Here is a 20,551-nt window from a genome sequence, read left to right as displayed (position 1 = left end):
AACCTAGTTCCGTCCCAGGGAGATACAGCTCCTGCACACATCACTGACTCAGGCAGCACGCTCGCAAGCTTCCTTCCTCAAAATGGATGGCAAAGCTGCTCCTCCAATCACAGATTCTGTCTGGAGAAGCAGCAAAATCATGAGAGGCAGAATCAGTCATTGGAGGAGCTGATCCTCACAGGTCCTGTCTCCCACATACGGGGGGTAATTTTTCTTCCAGTGGCTGCTCCCATGATAGAATTTTCACAGGCGTTTTGGGGATGAATTTGTCCGCCACCCCTGTGTATTTTGAACCTAGCTTCTGAAATACTGTCACTCTGATTTTAAGGCTTCCTGGAGTAATACACAGATCCAGATCTTGCCACCTAACACCAATCCATATCCTCATCTGAATTCACATTTTCATGTGATTGTCCAATACAGACATTTATCATTTAATTCCTTTGAACGTGGCCCAGCACTCCCCATCACACACAAACAACTAGAGATTGTCTTTGAAATCAGTTCCTTTATCATGTGTTTTTCTGAATGATGACAGTATTAACCTTTTCTTGAACCTGTCCTAACCCTTCTGCCAGTTCATTTATTGAAACCAAGGACTCTCCTTGTTCTAATGGTGACATTCCCTCTCCGCCCAGTTATTCACAGTATCTTTACAGTGCAAAAGGAGACCATTCAGCCCATTAAGTTTGTACTAGCTCTCTGAAAAGAGCATTCTACCTCGTCCCACTTCCCTGCCTTATCCCTGTAACTTTGCACATTGTCTCTTTTCAGGTGGCAATCCAATTCCCTTTTGAATACCTCAAGCATCCTGCCTCTTTCAGGAAGTTTGTTCCAGACTCCAACCACTCTCTGGGTGAAAAAAAATTCCTCACATTACTTTTAATCCTTTTGCCAATTATTTTGAAAGTGTGCCCTCTAGTTCTTGATGTTCTCTTGAGTGGGAACAGTTTCATTATTTATCCTGTCCATACCCTCAGGATTTTGACTTCTATCAAGTCTCCTCTCAGCCTTCTTTTCTCCTATGAAAACAGTCCCAAACTCTCCAATCTATCCTCATGCTCATCCTGGCAAGCATTCTTGTGAATCTCCTCTGTACTCTCTCCAATGTCTTCACATCCGCCCTCAAGTATGGTGCCCAGAACTGGACGTATACTCCAAATGAGGCTTAAATAGTGTCTCATACAAATTCAACGTGACCTGCTTACTATTGTACTCAATGCCCCATTAATAAAGCCTAAGATACTAAATGTTTTATTAACTGCTCTCTCAACATGCCCTTTCACCATCAATGACATGTACACCGAGGTCCCTGTGTTTCTGCACCACCATTAGAGGCTCTCCCTTTATTTTATACAGATAAAGTCGGTCAATTGTTTGCATTGTTTCATCATGTTCCCACATTTCAGTGACAAATGTTGAAATGTTTACTCCACACCCACAGGGTTTCATCTGTTTAAAGCCACAAACAGAAAGATCCAATTTTCCCCTGCAGTTTGAGGCAAATTAGCTTTCAAAATGAGAAGAGTTTCAGCCAATGAGGAAGATCTGGGATAAGCCCCGCCCCTCATTCACTCCGATTGGTTGGGGGGCCAGCCGCTCGGTCCTCCAGCCCTGCCCCCTATTCCTATTGGTTATAAACCGCCGTCAATCATTCCCCGAAAATTGTGATCTGGAGCATGCGCAGTGCGGGTAATGGCGATGGAAAGACGCTTGTTTGTCTCAACTTCAGGCGGTAAGAGAATTTGCGGAGTAGAGGGAGAAACGGAGCCGGTGGGTGGACGGGGCGGGTTCGTAAGTACACGATGCGGCTCTGAACTCAGAATGAGAAGCTACTGGTGTCGAGTTTGTATCTGTGGGACGGAGGCTGCGGGATCGCGTCTCCAGCGATAGGCCCGGGTTAACAACCGCCATCTTTACCGGGTCAATGTGCAGCAATGCGCGTGCGCGGTCGTCCCTGTCCCCTGTCAGCAGGAGGAGAGAATATTGTGCATTTCTACCCTGGACTGACAGGGATGGATTTTGGAAACTCCTTTTACAGGGGGTTAGAAAGGGAGGATATGCACACAGCAAACTAAAACCAAACATCACATTAAGATCTGACCCGAGTCACTCCATTCATCAACCTTTGAGTTTAAGTATTGAGTTCCAGGTTATTAACACTCACGTTGTGAAATTTCGTCCTCACAGAATCTCACAGTGCAGAAGAGGCCCTTCGGCCCATCGAGTCTGCACTGACACATGAGAAACACCTGACCTACCTACCTACCTAATCCCATTTACCAGCACTTGACCCATAGCCTTGAATGTTATGACGTGCCAAGTGCTCATCCAGGTACTTTTTAAAGGATGTGAGGCAACCCGCCTCACCACCCTCCCAGGCAGCGCATTCCAGACCGTCACCACCCTCTGGGTAAAAACGTTTTTCCTCACATTCCCCCCTAAACCTCCTGCCCCTCACCTTGAACTTATGCCCCCTTGTGACTGACCCTTCAACTAAGGGGAACAGCTGCTCCCTATCCACCCTGTCCATGCCCCTCATAATCTTGTACACCTCGATCAGGTCGCCCCTCAGTCTTCTCTGCTCCAACAACAACAACCCAAGTCTATCCAACCTGTCTTCATAACTTAAATGTTTCATCCCAGGCAACATCCTGGTGAATCTCCTCTGCACCCCCTCCAGTGTAATCACATCCTTCCTATAATGTGGCGACCAGAACTGCACACAGTACTCCAGCTGTGGCCTCACCAAGGTTCCATACAACTCCAACATGACCTCCCTACTTTTGTAATCTATGCCTTGATTGATAAAGGCAAGTGTCCCATATGCCTTTTTCACCACCCCACCAACATGCCCCTCTGCCTTCTGAGATCTATGGACACACACGCCGAGGTCCCTTTGTTCCTCAGAATTTCCTAGTGTCATGCCGTTCATTGAATGCTTCCTTGTCAAATTACTCCTTCCAAAGTGTATTACTTCACACTTTTCAGGGTTCAATTCCATCTGCCACTTATCTGCCCATTTGACCATCCCGTCTATATCTTCCTGTAACCCAAGACACTCAACCTCACTGTTAACTACCTGGCCAATCTTTGTGTCATCCGCAAACTTACTAATCCTACACCCTCCCCACATAGTCATCTATGTCGTTTTATATAAATGACAAATAATAGGGGACCGAGCACAGATCCCTGTGGTACGCCACTGGACATTGGCTTCCAGTCACTAAAGCATCCTTCTGTCATCACCCTCTGCCTCCTACAACTAAGCCAATTTTGAATCCACCTCATCAAATTACCCTGTATCCCATGTGCATTTGCCTTCTTTATAAGTCTCCCATGTGGGACCTTGTCAAAGGCTTTGCTGTATTCCATATAAACTACATCAACTGCACTACCCTCATCAACACACCTGGTCACCTCCTCAAAAAAGTCAATCAAATTTGTTAGGCATGACCTCCCTCTGACAAAGCCATGCTGACTATCCCTGAGCAAACCTTGCCTCTCCAAGTGGAGATAGATACTCTCCTTCAGAACTTTCTCCAATAGTTTCCCTACCACTGACATGAGACTTAATGACCTGTAGTTCCCTGGCTTATCTCTACAACCCTTCTTAAATAGCGGAACCACATTAGCTGTTCTCCAGTCCTCTGGAACCTCCCCTGTGGCCAGAGTGGAATTAAAAATTTGGGTCAGTGCCCCTGCGATCTCCTCCCTTGCCTCCCTCAGCAGTCTGGCACACAAATCATCTGGACCTGGAGATTTGTCCACTTTTAAGCCTGCCAACACTCCAATACCTTGTCACTCCCTATATCAATTTGCTTAATAACCTCGCAGTCTTTCTCTCCGAGTTCCATACCTTCATCCTCATTCTCCTGGGTGAAGACGGATGTGAAACATTCATTCAACACTCTAGTGATGTTCTCTGGCTCCACCCATAGATTTCCCCCTTGGTCCCTTTTAGGCCCTACTTTTTCCCTGGTTATCCTCTTCCCATTGATATACTAATAGAATATCTTGGGATTTTCCCTATTTTTACCAGCCAGAGCTTTCTCATATCCCCTCTTTGCTTTCCTAATTGGTTTCTTAAGCTCCACGCTGCATTTTCTGAACTCCACTCATGCCTCTGCTGATTTGCTTCCCTTGTACCTGCTAAAAGCCTCTCTTTTCCTTCTTATCGTAACCTGGTCATCCATTGTTCTCTGGGCTTGTTACTCCTTCCTATCACCCTAGAGGGAAAATGTTGAGCCTGTACCCTCCCCATTTCCTTTTTGAACACCCCCTACTGCTCCTCTGTAGATGTCCCCACAAGTAACTGTTCCCTAGTCTACCTTGGCCAGATCCTGCCTTATTTTATGAAAATCCACTCTCCCCCAATCCCAAACAATTTTTTGCAATTTGTCGATTTCTTTGTCCATAACAAGCTTAAACTGTACCATGTTGTGGTCGCTATCGCTAAAATGCTTGCCCACCACCACCTCAGCCACCTGTCTGGCTTCATTCCCCAGAATTAGGTCCAGCACTGTGCTGTCCCTTGTTGGACCCTCTACATATTGACCTAAAAAGTTCTCCTGTACACATTTCAAGAAATCCACTCCATCCAAGCCCTTGACACTATGTCTATCCCAATTAATGTTGGGAAAGTTGAAATCACCTAATATGTTTACCCTATTGTTATTGTTTTTACACACCTCCACAAATTGTGGATATTTGCTCCTCAATTTCCCGCTGACTATCTGGGGGTCTATAATAAACACCTAACAATGTGGCTGCCCCTTTTTTATTCCTAAGCACTATCCACAAAGCTTCATTCGATGCCCCCTCCAAGATATCATCTCTCCTTACTGCAGTAACTGACTCCTTAACACAAGACCCCTGTTGATCTTACCAATAATCTTAAATCTGTGTCTGTGATACTTTTACCTCTGCCCTCCCCAATCACCTATCTGTCATTGTTTAACTTCCTTTGTCTCTAATAATGGGTGTATATTAGCTTTGTTTAGTATTGCACTGTTATTTCTGTCGACTGTGTCTAAATGAGGTTTCCACGGCCACCCATCCCCTGACCGTGTGCTGCTGACTTACCAGCTTTATCTTCCCACAGTATCTTTCATAATCAGGAATTGTTTTTCCTGCGCTATAGTCCATTCCTCTTCCACTTCTGAGCTTATTTCAAACATCAAATTCTGCACCGTTTTTATTCCCCATAATTCATTCTGCACACCCTGAAACGTTAACTCTTTTTCTCTCTCTACAGGTAGTGACTGAGCTGCTGAGAATTTCCAGCATTTCCTCTTTATCTTTCAGATTTTCAGCAGCCGCAGTCTGTTGCTATTATTTTATTGCAGGCATTGCTCCCAAAACCGAATCTGGGAACACAGTCGGACCAGGTCAGAGACGATTTGTTGCAGGGTGGGCGTTGATGGCTGAAGTCCGTCTTTGGCCTCCAGTATAGGTCCTGTTTCATTGAGTCATAGAATCATGGAATCGTTACAATACAGACAGAGGTTATTTAAGCCTGTCCCGCCAGTGCCCACTCTCCTGCCCTTTTACTAACAAGACCAGCAGCAGATATAACTCATCCCCAGTTACCTGTGGAGAGGATGATGTTTGACCTTCTTGAACCGCTGCAGTCCGTGTGGTGAAGATGCTCCCACAATGCTGTTAGGTAAGGAGTCACAGGGTCTTCACCCAGTGATGATGAAGGAACAGCTGTTTATGTCCAAGTCAACAACAATGTGAATTTATATAGCACCTTTCATGTAATAGAACATTCCAATGTGTGTTCACAGGAGTGTTATACAGCAACATTTCACACTAAACCTACATAATGAGATGTTAGGGCAGGTGACCAATAGTTTGGTCAAACATAGTTTTTTAAGGAGTATCTTAAAAGAGGAAAGTGAGGTAGAGAGACAGAGAGGTTCATGGAGGAAATTCCACAGCTTTTGGCTTTGGCAGCTGAAGGCTTGACCACCAAAGGTGGAACAATTCACAGAATCACACGGCCCATCGAGTCTGCACCGACACGTGAGAAACACATACCTAATCCCATTTACCAGCACTTGGCCCATAGCCTTGAATGTTATGACTTGCCAAGTGCTCATCAAGGTACTTTTTAAAGGATGTGAGGCAACCCACCTCCACCACCCTCCCAGGCAGCGCATTCCAGACTGTCTGGGTAAACAAATTTTTCCTCACATCCCCCCTAAACCTCCTGCCCCTCACCTTGAACTTATGTCCCCTCATGACTGACCCTTCAACCAAGGGGAACAGCTGCTCCCTATCCACCCTGTCCATGCCCCTCATAATCTTGTACACCTCGATCAGGTCACCCCTCAGTCTTCTCTGCTCCAACGAAAACTATCCAAGTCTATCCAACCTCTCTTCATAACTTAAATGTTTCATCCCAGGCAACATCCTGGTGAATCTCCTCTGCACCCCCTCCAGTGTAATCGCATCCTTCCTATAATGTGGCGACCAGAACTGCACAAGTACTCCAGCTGTGGCCTCACCAAGTTGATCTCCCTACTTTTGTAATCTATGCCTTGATTGATAAAAGCAAGTGTCCCATATGCCTTTTTCACCACCCCACTGACATGCCCCTCCACCTTCAGAGATCTATGGACACACACACCAAGGTCCCTTTGTTCCTCAGAACTTCCTAGTGTCATGCCATTCACTGAAAACTTCCTTGTCAAATTATTCCTTCCAAAGTGTATCACCTCACACTTTTCAGGGTTAAATTAAAATCGGGAATGTTCAGGATGTCAGAATTAGTGGAGTGCAGATATCTCAGAGGGTTGTGAGGCTGGAGGAGATTACAGAGTTAGGGAGGGGCCATGGAGAAATAAGGATATAAGGATAAGAAATAAGGAAATAAGGATGAGAATTTTAAAACTTAGGTTCTTCTTAATCAGGAGCCTTTGTAGGTCAGCGAGCACTGGGGTGATGGGGGTACAAGACTTGGTGTCATGTTTACAGGGAGGCTGAATGTGGGAGGACGGCTGGGAGTGTTAAGTCGAGAGGTGACAAAAGAACGAATGAGAGTTTCAGCAAAAGATGAGCAGGGACTCGGCAGAGTCGGGCGATGTTACTGAGGTGGGAATGGGCGGCCTTGGCGATGATGCATATATGTGGTTTGAAGCTAATTTTTGGGTGAAATATGACCCAGCGGTTGTGAACAGACTGGTTTGGCCTCAGACAGTTACCAGGGAGAGGGATGGAGTCGGTGGCCAGGGAGTGGAATTTGTAACGGGGTCTGAAGACAATGGCTTTGGTCTTCCCAATACTTAAATGGAGAAAATTTCTGGTCATCCAGTGCTGGATGTCAGACAAGTCAGGACGGTGTGTGACTTGAAGGAGAACATGGAGTTGATGGTGTTCACATACACCTGCTATCCTGGCCCTTCTAGGTGGTGGAGGTTCAGGGTTTTGGACCTTCTGTCAAAATTCTGATGGAGTTGTAATCCCTCTTTTTCAACCTTGCCTCTCCCACCCAACCCTTCTCTCTCTTGTTATGTTCTCCAATCTAGACCAGTGTCTCGTGTAGGCCCAGACTGGGTGGGAGATTCCCTTCCCTGAAGGACATTAGTGAACCAGTTGGGTTTTTATGACAATCCAGCAGTTTTCATGGTCACTTTTTCCTGGTGCTGGCCCCACAAATTACCAGATTCATTCAGCTCAATTTCACAACCTGTCCTTGTGTTTTTGGGGGTTCTCTCTCACTCCCTTTTCTCTGTTTTCAGTCAATTTCACAGGGTATTAGGAGGGGAGGATTTGCAATCGGGAAACTGAAACCAAACTTCAGAATCTGACAGAGTTGCCCAGCTTATTGTAACCTGAATATCATTGGAATTTGAACATGGTCGGAAAAAGCACCGTTCATAGTGGAGAGAAACCGTACACGTGTTCTGTGTGTGGACGAGGCTTCAGCCAATCATCTGGCCTGTCGAAACATAAATGCAGTCAGAATGGGGAGAAACCATGGAAATGCAGAGACTGTGGGAAGGGATTTAATTACCCATCCGAGCTTGAAAATCATCAGCGAGTTCACACTGGGGAGAGGCCGTTCACCTGCTCTGAGTGTGGGAAGGGATTCACTTGTTCATCCACGCTGCTGAAACACCGACGAGTTCACACTGACGAGAGACCTTTCAAATGTCCAGACTGCGGGAAGTGCGTTAAAAGTTCCCAGGAACTGACAGCCCATCAACGTGTCCACACTGACGAGAGACCGTTCAGGTGCTCTCACTGTGGGTCTGGGTTCAAGACATTGTCTGTCCTCAATGTACACCAGCGAATTCACACAGTAGAGTGGCCATTCAGCTGCTCTGAGTGTGGGAAGAGATTTGCTCACTCATGCCATCTGCTGACACACCAGCGAGTTCACACTGGGGAGAGACCTTTTAAATGCCCAGACTGTGGGAAATGCTTTAAAAGTTCCGTGGACCTGATGCTCCATCAACGTGTTCACACTGATGAGAAACCGTTCAGGTGCTCTCACTGTGGAACTGGGTTCAGGCACTCATCTCAACTAACTGTACACCAGCGCATTCACACTGGGGAGAGACCTTTCACCTGCTCCGACTGTGGGAAGGGGTTCACTCAGAAATCCAACTTGCTGACACACCAGCGCACTCACACTGGGGAGAGACCGTTCGTCTGCTCCGACTGTGGGAAAGGATTCAGTCAGGCATCCACCCTGTTGGCACACCAGCGAGTTCACACTGGGGAGAGGCCGTTCACCCACTCCGAGTGTGCGAAGGGATTCGCTCAGTCGTCTGCCCTGTTGACACAGCAGCGAGTTCACACTGGGGCGAGGCCATTTACCTGCTCCGACTGTGGGAAGGGATTCACTCAGTCATCCAACCTGCTGACACACCAAAGAGTTCATACTGGGGAGAGACCGTTCACCTGCTCCAAGTGTGGGAAGGGATTCACTACCTCATCCAACCTGCTGAGACACCAGCGAGTTCACAAGTAACTACAGTGATTGGATTTTTCTGTTATTCACATCCAGGACTGAACTATGTCATTTGGTCTGTTTCTGCTGATGTTAAACTCCATGCCAATTATAGGGGTTAGTATTCTGGATAAAGTCAAATAAATCAGCCTTATGTTAAACATACAGTGTGTCGAGTCATTGTAACATCTCTAACACAAGTTAGATCCTTTTGAAGTGCTCTCTTTCTCTCCTATCTCCCCTCTTGCCCTCTCAGAGCTCATCCTATCAATGAGACCTGCCTTCTACTGCCTTGACCCTATTCTCACGAAACTGCTGACCATCCATTTTCACCATGTTAGCTGATATTGTTAATGGTTCTCTTTCTCTTCTCTGTCCCACTCACCTTAAAATCCACCACCATCACCCTCCTGAGAAGAAACAAACCTTTACCCCACCATCTTTGCAAACTACCATCCCATCTCCCAAGGGGAGGGCCCACCATTCGTGGTTAACCAAAAAAGTTAAATACAGTATCAAACTTAAAGAAAAAATATGTAATCACATAAAGATGTGTGGCAGGTCAGAAGATTAGAAAGAATATAAGAACAGCAAAGGACGATAAAAAGATTAATAAGGAGGTAAAAATTAGAGTATGAGAGAAAACTAGCTAGTAATATAAAGACGGATAGTAAGAGTTTCTGTAGATATTTAAAAAGGAAAAGAGTGACTGTTAGTCCTCTAGAAAGTGCATCTGGGGAATTGATAATGGAAAGTAGGGAGATGATGGATGAATTAAACAGGTATTTTGCTTCAATCTTCAGTATAGAGGGCACAAGGAACATCCCGGAAATAGTTGTAAATCAGGAAATGGAAGGGAGGGAGGAACTCAGGAAAATTACAATCACCAGGGAAATGGTATTAAGCAAATTGTTGGGGCTGCGGGCTGAGAAATACCCAGGTCTGGATGGACTTCACCCTTGAAAGAAGTGGCTAGTGAGATCATTGGTTTTAATTTTCCAAAATTCCCTAGATTCAGGGAGGTTCCATTGGATTGGAAAATAGCAAATGGTATTCAAAAAGGGAGGGAGACAGAAAGCAGGAAACTACAGGCCAGTTGGTGTAATATCTGTCATAGGGAAAACATGAAAAGCTATTATTAAAGATATTATAGCAGGGCACTTAGAAAAATTCAAGGCAATCAGGCAGAGTCAGCATGATTTTGTAAAAGGGAGATCATGTTTAACCAATTTATTGGAGTTTGTTGAATGGGCCACATCTGGCTGTCGATAAAGGGGAACTGCTGGATGTACTGTATTTAGATTTCCAGAAGCTATTTGATAAAGTGCCACATCAAAGGTTATTGCAGAAAATAAAAGCTGATGGTGTAGGAGGTAACATATTGGCAAGGATAGAAGATTGGCTAGCCAACAGGAAGTAGAGAGTTGGCATAAATGGGTTTTTTTCTATTTGGCAGGATGTGATGAGTGGTGTGCCACAGGGATCAGTGCTGGGGCCTCAACTTTTTACAATTTATGTAAATGACTTGGATGAAGGAATGGTGGCTAAATTTGCTGACGACAAATATAGGTAGGAAAGTAAATTGTGAAGAAGTTGTAAGGAGACTACATGGCATAGGTTAAGTGAGTGGGCAAAGATCTGGCAAATGGAATATAATGTCAGCAGATGTGAAATTGTTCATTTTGGCAGGAAGAATAAAACAAGCTTAGCTAAATGGTGAGAGATTGCAGAGCTCTGAGATTCAGAGGGATCTGGGTGTCTTAATGCATGAACCACAAAAGGCTAATATGCAGGTACAGCAGGTAATTAGGAAAGCTAATAGAATGTTATCATTTATTGTGAGGGGAATTAAGTATAAAAATAGGGTGGTTATGCTTCAGTTGTACACAGCATTAGTAAGACCACATCTGAAATATCATGTACAGTTCTGGTCTCCTTATTTAAAGAAAGATGTAAATACATTAGAAGCAGTTCAAAGAAGCTTTACTAGACAAATACCCGGGAATGGGTGGGTTGTCTAATGAGGAAAGGTTGAACAGGTTAGGCTTGTATCCACTGGAATTTAGAAGAGTAAGAGGCGACTTAATTGAAATCTTTAAGATCCTGAGGGGTCTCGACAGGGTGGATGTGGAGAGGATATTTCCTCTTGTGGGAGAATCTAGAACGAGGGGTCACTGTTTAAAAAGGGGTCGCTCATTTAAGACAGAGATGGGGAGAATTTTTTTCTCAGAGGGTGGTGAGTCTTTGGAACCCTTCCTCAAAAGGTGGTGGAAGCAGAGTCTTTGAATATTTTTAAGGCAGAGCTAGATAGATTCTTGATAAACAAAGGGGTGAAAGGTTACTGGGAGTAGGTGGGAATGTGGGGTTGAGGTTACATTCAGATCAGCCATGATCTTATTGAGTGGCGGAGCAGGCTCGAGGGACTGAGTGGCCTACTCCTGCTCCTAATTCATATGTTCATATGTAGGACCTGGATTTGATCAGCATTTAAGTGTAAGCATTAAGTTCCAGGTTATTACCACTCGTTGCAAAAAATTTCTTCCTCACATCCTCCCTGTAGATCTTGTGGAAAATTTGAAATTTGTGTCCCACAAACCTTTTACAGTCAAATAATGGGAACAGCTTTCCTTTGCCTACCTTACCTAAATCTATTATAAACTTGTACACCTCTGTCAAATCTCACTTTCACAGAATCACAGTGCAGAAGATGCCCTTCGGCCCATTAAGTCTGCACCGACACGTGAGAAACACCTGACCTACCTACCTAATCCCATTTACCAGCACTTGGCCCATAGCCTTGAATGTTATGACGTGCCAAGTGCTCATCCAGGTACTTTTTAAAGGATGTGAGGCAAACCACCTCCACCACCCTCCCAAGCAGCGCATTCCAGACCGTCACCACCCTCTGGGTAAACAAGTTTTTCCTCATACCCCCCCCTAAACCTCCTGCCCCTCACCTTGAATTTATGACCCTTGTGACTGACCCTTTAACTAAGGGGAACAGCTGCTCCCTATCCACCCTGTCCATGCCCCTCATAATCTTGTACACCTCGATCAAGTCGCCCCTCAGTCTTCTCTGCTCCAACGAAAATGACCCAAGTCTATCCAACCTCTCTTCATAACTTAAATGTTTCATCCCAGGCAACATCCTGGTGAATCTCCTCTGCACCCCCTCCAGTGCTTTGCTTCAAGGAGACCAACCTCAGTTTTACCAGCCTAACAATGTGACTATAAACCATCATCCCTGAACCATTCTGGTAAATCTCCCCTGCACCCTCTCAAAGACCCTCACATCCTTCATAATGTGTGGTGATCACTGGTTTGCACAGACCCAGATGTTCTGTGTTCGTGTCTGTGATGTCATCACACACCGACAATTGAGCGGTGACATCACCCCCACTCCCCAGGTATTTCCTCAACTGGGAGATTTTTCTCTGACTCCAGTGCTTCCGATATCTTTTCAGCTGCAGGCTCCAGCAGGAGATTTTAATATTGAAAAGAGTAAAATTGTTTCAGAGGTGAGTATTTTGACTGCAATTTAGATCTTTTAGTGCTCTGCTCTGTTGTCTGTGAGAGGTTCCATGGCTCTGGGGCTGGTGTGGCTCCTTTGCTGTGGATTTGAATCCATGTCCTTCCATTGTTCCATTTCAGCTCTGCCTTATCTCCCTGATCACCTCTCTGCCATGGTCTAACTTCCTCTGTCTCCAATAATGGTGTGTTTTAGACGTGTTTAGCATTTTACTGTTACTCCTGCCAACCATGTCGAAATGAGGTTCCCACCACTGTCCATCCCCTGACCATGTGCTGTTAGTTTACCAGCTTTATCTTCCCAGAGTATCTTTCAGAGTCAGGAATTGTTTTTCCTGCATTATAGTCCATTTCTCTTCTGCTTCTGAGCTTATATTTTCCATCAAGCTTTGGACCATTTTTATTCCCTGTAATTCATTCTGTACACACTGAAATGATAACTCTGTTTGTTTCTCCACAGTTAGTGCTTGATCTGCTGAGTATTTCCAGTATTTGCTCTTTTTGTTTCAGATTTCCAGCAGCTGCAGTATTTTGCTATTATTTTGTTGCAGACGTCGCTCACAGAACTGAGTCTAGAATCACCAACAGACTAATTTAAAGCTGGTTTGTTGCAGGGGAGGCATTGGTTGTAGAAGTTAGTTCCCTGGCCTTCAGTGTAGCTTCTTTTTCATCGAGTCATTGAATCACTGATTAGTTACAATACAGACAGAGGTCATTCAGCCCATCCTGCCTATGCTGGATCTCTGCTAGAGCCAATCAGCTAATCCCATCCCCTGCCCTTTCACTAACAATTCCAGCAGCAGATATTACCAATCCCCAGTTACCTGTGGAGAAGATGATGTTTGACCTTTGTGAACCGCTGCAGTCCATCTGGTGTAGATGGTCCCACAATGATATTAAATAAGGAGTTACAGGATTTTCACCAAGTTATGATGAAATGTTCAAAATCAACAACAGCAATTTGTATTTGTAAAACACCTTTCATGTATTCGACCTTTCCAAGGTGTTGCACAGGAGTTTTATGAATCAGGAGCCTTGTAGGTCAGTGAGCACAGGGGTGAAGGGTAAACAAGACTTGGTCTGAGTGGGTACACGAGCTGCAGAGCTTTGGATGACCTCACGATCACAGGGAGGTTGAATGTGGGAGGCAGCAGATGAGCTGAGACTGGGGTGGAGTTAGGCAATGTTACTGAGGTGGAAGCATACTGTAATAGTGATGATGCAGATATAGAACCATAGAAAAGTTACAGCACAGGAGGAGGCCATTCGGCCCATCTTGTCTATGCCAGCCCGAGGACACCCAGGTGCCCTTTCTAATCCCACCTTCCTGCACCCGGCCCGTAGCCCTGCAGCTTACAGAAATTTAGGTGCAGATCCAGGTACTTTTTAAAAGAGTTTAAAGTTTCTGCTTCTACCACCAACTTGGGCAGCGAATTCCAGACACCCACCATCCTCTGCGTAAAAAAAGTTCTTCCTCATGTCCCCCCTACACCTTCTGCCACTTGTCTTGAATCTATGTCCCCTAGCTCTAGAATTCTCCACCAAGGGAAACAATTTTATCCTGTCCACTCTATCTATTCCCCTCATAATTTTGTACACCTCCATCAATTCACCTCTCTGCCTTCTTTGTTCTAAGGAAAATAACCCCAACCTATCTAATCTCTCCTCGTAGCTACACTTTTCTAACCCTGGCAACATTCTTGTAAACCTCCTCTGCACTCTCTCCAGAGCTATTACGTCCTTCCTGTAATGTGGTGACCAGAACTGGACACAATACTCCAGTTGTGGCCTCACCAGTGTTTTATACAATTCCATATGTGGTTGGAAGCTCAGTTTGGGGTGAAATTTTTCTCCATTGTTGTGAATAGTCTGGTTCATCCTCAGTCAGTTTTCGGCGAGAGGGATGGAGTTGATGGTTAGGAAGTGGAATTTGTAGCGGGGACTGAAGTCAATGGATTTGGTCTTCCCAACATTTAAATGGAGGAAATTTCTGTTGATCCAGTTCTGGATGTCAGAGAAGTCAAGACGGTGTGTGACTTGGAGGGGAAACTTGGAGATGGTGGTGTTCACATACACCTGCTATCCTTGTCCCTCTAGGTGATGGAGGTTGAGGGTTTGGGAGGTTCTGTGAAAGTTCTGGTTGATTTGTAGATATGTAAAATCCCTCTTCTTCAACCCTTGCCTCTCCCACCCCACAGCTTCTCTCTCTTGCTCTCTTCTCCCATCGAAGCTGGAATCTTGTGTTGACCAGTTTGGGTGGCAGGTTCCCTTCTCTGAAGGACATTAATGAACCAGTTGGGTTTTTATGACAATCCAGCAGTTTTCATGGTCACTTTTTCCTAGTGCCAGTCCCACAAGTTACCAGATTCACAATCTGCCTTTGTGTTTTTGTGGGTTCTGTCTCTTATTCTGTTTTGAATCAATTTCACAGGGCATTAAAGGGGAGGATTTGCAGTCGGGAAGCTGAGGCCAAACATCACATCAAAATCTGACAGAGTCGCCTAATTTATCATAACCTGAATACCATCAGATTTTGAACATGGAAGGAAAAAGCACCATTCACAGTGAGGAGAAACCTTATACGTGTTTGTGTGTACGAGGCTTCAGCCAATCATCTGGCCTGTCAGAACATAAATGCAGTCACAACAGGGAGAAATTGTGGAAATGCAGGGACTGTGGGAAGGAATTTAATTACCCATCAGAGCTGGAAAGTCATCAGCGAGTTCACACTGGGGAGAGGCCGTTCACCTGCTCTGAGTGTGGGAAGGGATTCACTTGTTCATCCCATCTGCTGCAACATCGACAAGTTCACACTGACGAGAGACCTTTCAAATGTCCAGACTGCGGGAAGTGCTTTAAAAGTTCCTGGAAACTGACTGGCCATCAACGTGTTCACACTGACGAGAGACCGTTCAGGTGCTCTCACTGTGGGACTGGGTTCAAGACATTATCTGACCTCACTGTACACCAGCGAATTCACACTGGGGAGAAACCATTCACCTGCTCTGAGTGTGGGAAGAGATTCACTCAGTCATCCCACCTGCTGGCACACCAGCGAGTTCACACTGACGAGAGACCTTTTAAATGCCCAGACTGTGGGAAGTGCTATAAAAGTTCCTGGGATCTGATGTTTCATCAACGTGTTCACACTGACGAGAGACCGTTCAGGTGCTCTCACTGTGGGACTGGGTTCAGGCGATCAACTGATCTGATTGTCCACCAGCGAATTCACACTGGTGAGAGACCATTCACATGCTCTGAGTGTGGGAAGGGATTCACTCGGTCATCCACTCTGCTGGAACACCAGCGAGTTCACACTGGGGAGAGGCTGTTTCCCTGCTCCGACTGTGGGAAGGAATTCACTTGTTCATCCAACTTGCTGACACACAAGCGCATTCACACTGGAGCGAGGCCATTCACCTGCTCCGACTGTGGGAAGGGATTCACTCAGTCATCCCACCTCCTGACACACCAGCAAATTCACACTGGGGAGAAGCCGTTCACCTGTCCTGAGTGTGGAAAGGGATTCACTCGGTCATCCACCCTGCAGGAACACCAGCGAGTTCACACTGGGGAGAGGCCACTCACCCGCTCTGACTGTGAGAAGGGATTCACTTGTTCATCCAACCTGCTGACACACAAACACACTCACACTGGAGAGAGGCCATTCACCTGCGCTGATTGTGGGAAAGGGTTCACTCGGTCATCCAACCTGCTGACACACCAGCGAGTTCACACTGGTGAGAGACCATTCACATGCTCCGAGTGTGGGAAGGGATTCACTCGGTCGTCCACCCTTCTGGAACACCAGCGAGTTCACACTGGGGAGAGGCCGTTCACCTGCTCCAACTGTGGGAAAGGATTCACTCGGTCATCCCACCTACTGACACACAAGCGCACTCACACTGGGGAGAGGCCATTCACCTGTGCTGAATGTGGGAAGGGGTTCAGTCAGACATCCACCCTGCTGACACACCAGCGAATTCACACTGGGGAGAGGCCGTTCACCTGTTCCGAGTGTGGAAAGGGATTCATTCAGTCATCCACCCTGCTGATACACCAGCGAACTCACACTGGGGAGAGGCCGTTCACCTGTTCTGAGTGTGGGAAAGGATTCACACAGTCATCCAACCTGCTGGTACACCAGCGAATTCACAAGTAAAAATAGTGATTGTATTTTTCTGTTAATCATATTTGGGATGAACCATTGTTCATTGGGGTCTGTTTCTGCTGATGTTATTAAACTCTAGGCCAGTTATTGTAGCTAATACTATGGATAAAAGCCAAATAAAAGAGCTTTGTGTTCAACACGCAGTCTGTTGAATCTTTTTCATAAACTAACATGAGTTTGTTCCTTTTGAAGTGCTCTCCCTTTCCCTAGTATCATCCACACTCACCTCCAACAACAAGTGTGAGGAACTCGTGGAGCTTCTTCGTCACTAAGATTGAGACAAGCTGATCAGCTGCCTCTGCTGCTTCCCTCCCTTCCACTAGCTCAACGGGACAAACTGTCCGTAAAGTTCCCCCTTGTTGAAGCCCTGAATTTGCATCTTTCTCCAGTCTTTCTCCTTCTATCTCCTTCAGTGCTAATTTTGTCCATGAGACCTGCCTTCTGCTCCCTTGACCCTATTCTCACTAAACTGTTAGCCGTCCATCCTCCTCATGTTAGTTGATATTGTTAACAGTTCTCTCTTTTTTGATACTGTCCATCTCACCTTTAAATTCATTGTCATCATCCATCCTAAAAAAAACCTCTTTAACCCACCGTTTTTGCAAACTACCACCCCGTCTCCAACCTCCCTTTCCTCTCCAAAGTCCTTGTACATGGTGTCCCCCAAGGATCTATCATTGGTCCCTCCTATTCCTCATTTACAGGCTGCCACTAGGTGACATCATCCAAAAGCACCATGTTAGTTTTCACATGTACACTGACAACGCCCAGCTCTACCTCACCACCATCCCTCTCCATTCCTCCACTGTTACTAAATTATCACACTGCTTATCCAACATCCAGTACTGGATAAGCAGAAATTTCCCCCAATTAATAATTGGGAAGACCAAAGCCCAATTTGAACCCAAGATGACATTCTGACCACATTTCTAACCATCACTAATACCAGATATTTCAATCTCCATAACGTCGCCTGTCTCCACCCCACCCCAGCTCATCTGCTACTGAAACCTTCATCCATGCCCATGTTACCTTTAGACTCGATGATTCCAATGCATTTCTGATCAGCCTCTCATGTTCACCCCACCCCAACATGGAAACGTGAGATCATCCAAAACTCTGCTGCCCATGTGCTTTCTCACACCAAGTCTTGTTCACCCATCACTCACTGACCTACAGTGGCTCCTGGTCAAGCAATGCCTCAATTTTAAAAATTACATTCTTGTTTTCAAATCCAACCATGACTTCAACCCTCCCTATCTCCATAATCTCCAGTTTCACACTCTCTGATATATCTGCGCTCCCCTCATTCTATCCTCTTAGAGCATCCCTGATTTTAATTACCCCACCATTGCTGGCAGGGCCTAGGCATGAAGCTCTGAAATTTATTTACTTTTTTTGAAAAATATACTTTATTCATAAAACACCTGAAAGAACATTACGAAACATTTCTAGTTGGCCATCACAAAAAGTGCAATCAGATTCAACTTTTACACATGGATCATGAGGTGCTTCAATACAATCAATGAATATTACAGTCATTTCATTATGGTCATTACAGGTTGTCAGACAGTGCAATAGTATTGGAGTTATCAACATACATCATGTTGCACTCTGAGGTACAATTATAATACATTTAGTATTCACTACATACATTCATTGTGAGCCGTACAGCCCAAGGGGTCCATACAATTCCCAGCATCTCGGTGCACTGTGGCAGAAAGGTCTTAGACAGTGACCTTTCCCCATTGCACCTTTGCAGTGGCTGCCCCAAGCTTTAGTGCGTCCCTCAGCATGTGGTCCTAGACCTTGGAATGTGTCAGTCTGCAACACTCGGCTGGGGACAACTCCTTGCACCGGAAGACCAACAAGTTTCAGGCAGACCAAAGTTTCTTTCACCGAGTTGATGATCCTCCAGCTGCAGTTGATGTTTGTCTCGCTGCGTGTCCCTGGGAACAGCCCGTAGAGCACAGAGTCCTGTGTCACAGCATTGCTCAGGATGAATTTGGACAAAAGCCACTGTATCTCTCTCCAGACCTTCTTTCCAAAGGCACATTCCAGAAGGAGGTGAATAACAGTGTCTTCCCCACCACAGCCACCTCGAGGGTAACGTGATGAAGCTCTGAATTTTTTTTTTGAAAAATATACTTTATTCATAAAATATCTGAAAGAACATTACAAAACATTTCTAAATCGCCATCACAAAAAGTGCGATCATATTCAACTTTTACACATGGATCACAAGGTGGATGAAGCTCTGAAATTCCCTCCCTAAACCTCTCGGCCACTCTCCTGATTAAAGATGCTTGTTGCAATGTGCCTCTCGAATCCAGCTTTTGGCCATCGACCTTAATATCGCCCTGAGTGACTCGGTGTCTAATTCTGCTTCATGAAACTCCTCTGAAGCACATTGCAAAGTTTTATTACAACAAACATGTTCTATAAATACAAGTTACTACTGTTTCATGACAATCAGTTTGCACAAGGTAAGATTCCAACAACAGCGATTAGATGAATAACCAATTAGTCAAGTTTTTTTGATGCTGTTAGTTAAAGCACAAATGTTGGTCCCACTGCACCAGGAGAAGGGAGAATGAGGAGAGGCTGTATAAAATAAATGGTACAATTTTAAACAGAGTGCAGGAACAGAGTGACCTGGGAGTGTAAGTGAACAAATCCTAGAAAACGACAGGAGAAGTTGATCAAAGTGTTTGACAAAAGCCAATGGGGACCTTGGATTTATCAATAGAGGCATGGAGTACAAAAGAAAGTCAGTTATCCAGTATCTTTATAAACCTGGGGTTAATCCTAAAGTGAAATATTGTGTTCAATTCTGAGTCCCACATTTTAGGAAAGATGTCAAAGCCTTAGAGCGGATGTAATGAATATTTACCAGAATGGTTAATAGGGATGAGGGGATTCCGTTATGTGGAGAGACTGGAGAAGCTGGGATTGTTCTCTTTAGAGCAGAGGTTAGGGAGTGATTTCATAGCAATGTTGATATTTTTTAGGAGTTTTCCTCTGCTTAGGGAGAAATTGTTTCCATTGGCAGGATGGTTAGTGACCACAGAACACAGGTTCAAAATAATTGGCAAAAGTCCAAAGTGACGATGAGGGGAGAGTATTTTAATCAGTGAGTTATCATGATCAGGAACACACTGCCTGAATGACTGGTAGAAGCAGGTCCAATAGTAACAGTCAAAAATGATTTGGACTTTTACTTAATAAGGAAAGATTTGGAGGGCTATTGGAAAAGAGCAGGGGAGTGGGACAGATTGGTAACATTCTCAGAGACAATACAGGCACAGTGGGCTGAATGGCCACCATCTGTGCTCTGTGGTTCTATCATACTGTATTTACTATGAATCATTATATTATTATAGATCATAGAAGCCTGAATAGGACAGCAGAGAAAGAGGCTCCAACCATTGGTCTCTCACCTGACCTACCACCGTGCTAAATGGGATAGATTTCGAACAGATCTAATAACTCAAGACTGGGCATCCATGAGGCACTGTGGGCCATTTGCAGCAGCAGAATTGTACTTGAAAACAATCTGTAACCTCATGGCCCGGCATATCCCTTGCTCTCCCATTACCACCAAGTCAGGGGGATCAACTCTGGATGAATGAAGAGTGCAGGAGGGCATGTAGGGAGCAGCACCAGGCATACCTAAAAATAAGGTGTCAGCCTGGTGAAGCTGCAACACAGGACTACTTGCGTGTCAAACAGCATAAGCAGTAAGTGATAGATGGAGATAAGAGATTCCACAACCAATGGATCAGATTTATGCTCTATAGCCCTGTCACATCCAGTCGTGAATGGTGGTGGACAATTAAACAACTCACCAGAGGAGGAGGTTCCACAAACATCCCCATCCTCAATGA

At 45.2% G+C, this 20,551-nt stretch overlaps 2 protein-coding genes across 6 annotated transcripts in view; both read left to right on the top strand.

The window, feature by feature from the left end:
• Window positions 1-9,948, top strand: part of LOC144697917 (uncharacterized) — a 32,075-nt gene extending 22,127 nt beyond the window's left edge. The window contains exon 6 of the mRNA XM_078569879.1: window positions 7,879-9,948. Coding sequence (XP_078426005.1) covers window positions 7,879-8,986 — 1,108 coding nt within the window. The 3' untranslated portion in view covers window positions 8,987-9,948. The remainder of the gene's footprint in view (window positions 1-7,878) is intronic.
• LOC144696928 (uncharacterized) lies at window positions 1,666-16,801 on the top strand. 5 transcript variants are annotated; one of them, XM_078568645.1, is made up of 3 exons: window positions 1,700-1,794; window positions 12,430-12,483; window positions 14,925-16,801. In XM_078568645.1, exon 3 carries the CDS (start codon window positions 15,033-15,035, stop codon window positions 16,653-16,655), a length of 1,623 nt encoding a protein of 540 aa, XP_078424771.1. In that variant the 5' UTR covers window positions 1,700-1,794; window positions 12,430-12,483; window positions 14,925-15,032; the 3' UTR covers window positions 16,656-16,801. The 5 variants fall into 5 exon arrangements, with proteins under 5 accessions (XP_078424774.1, XP_078424771.1, XP_078424775.1 ...); XM_078568644.1 differs by lacking the exon at window positions 1,700-1,794 and adding an exon at window positions 5,584-5,668; XM_078568648.1 differs by lacking the exon at window positions 12,430-12,483 and having other exon boundaries at window positions 1,666-1,735.
• Window positions 16,802-20,551: the final 3,750 nt, after the last annotated feature.

This window comes from Cetorhinus maximus, chromosome 23 (assembly GCF_964194155.1).
Source record: "Cetorhinus maximus chromosome 23, sCetMax3.hap1.1, whole genome shotgun sequence".
Taxonomy (NCBI): domain Eukaryota; kingdom Metazoa; phylum Chordata; class Chondrichthyes; order Lamniformes; family Cetorhinidae; genus Cetorhinus; species Cetorhinus maximus.
The sequence above is the reverse complement of the archived record's forward strand: the minus strand, read 5'-3'. Positions and strand labels throughout refer to the sequence as shown.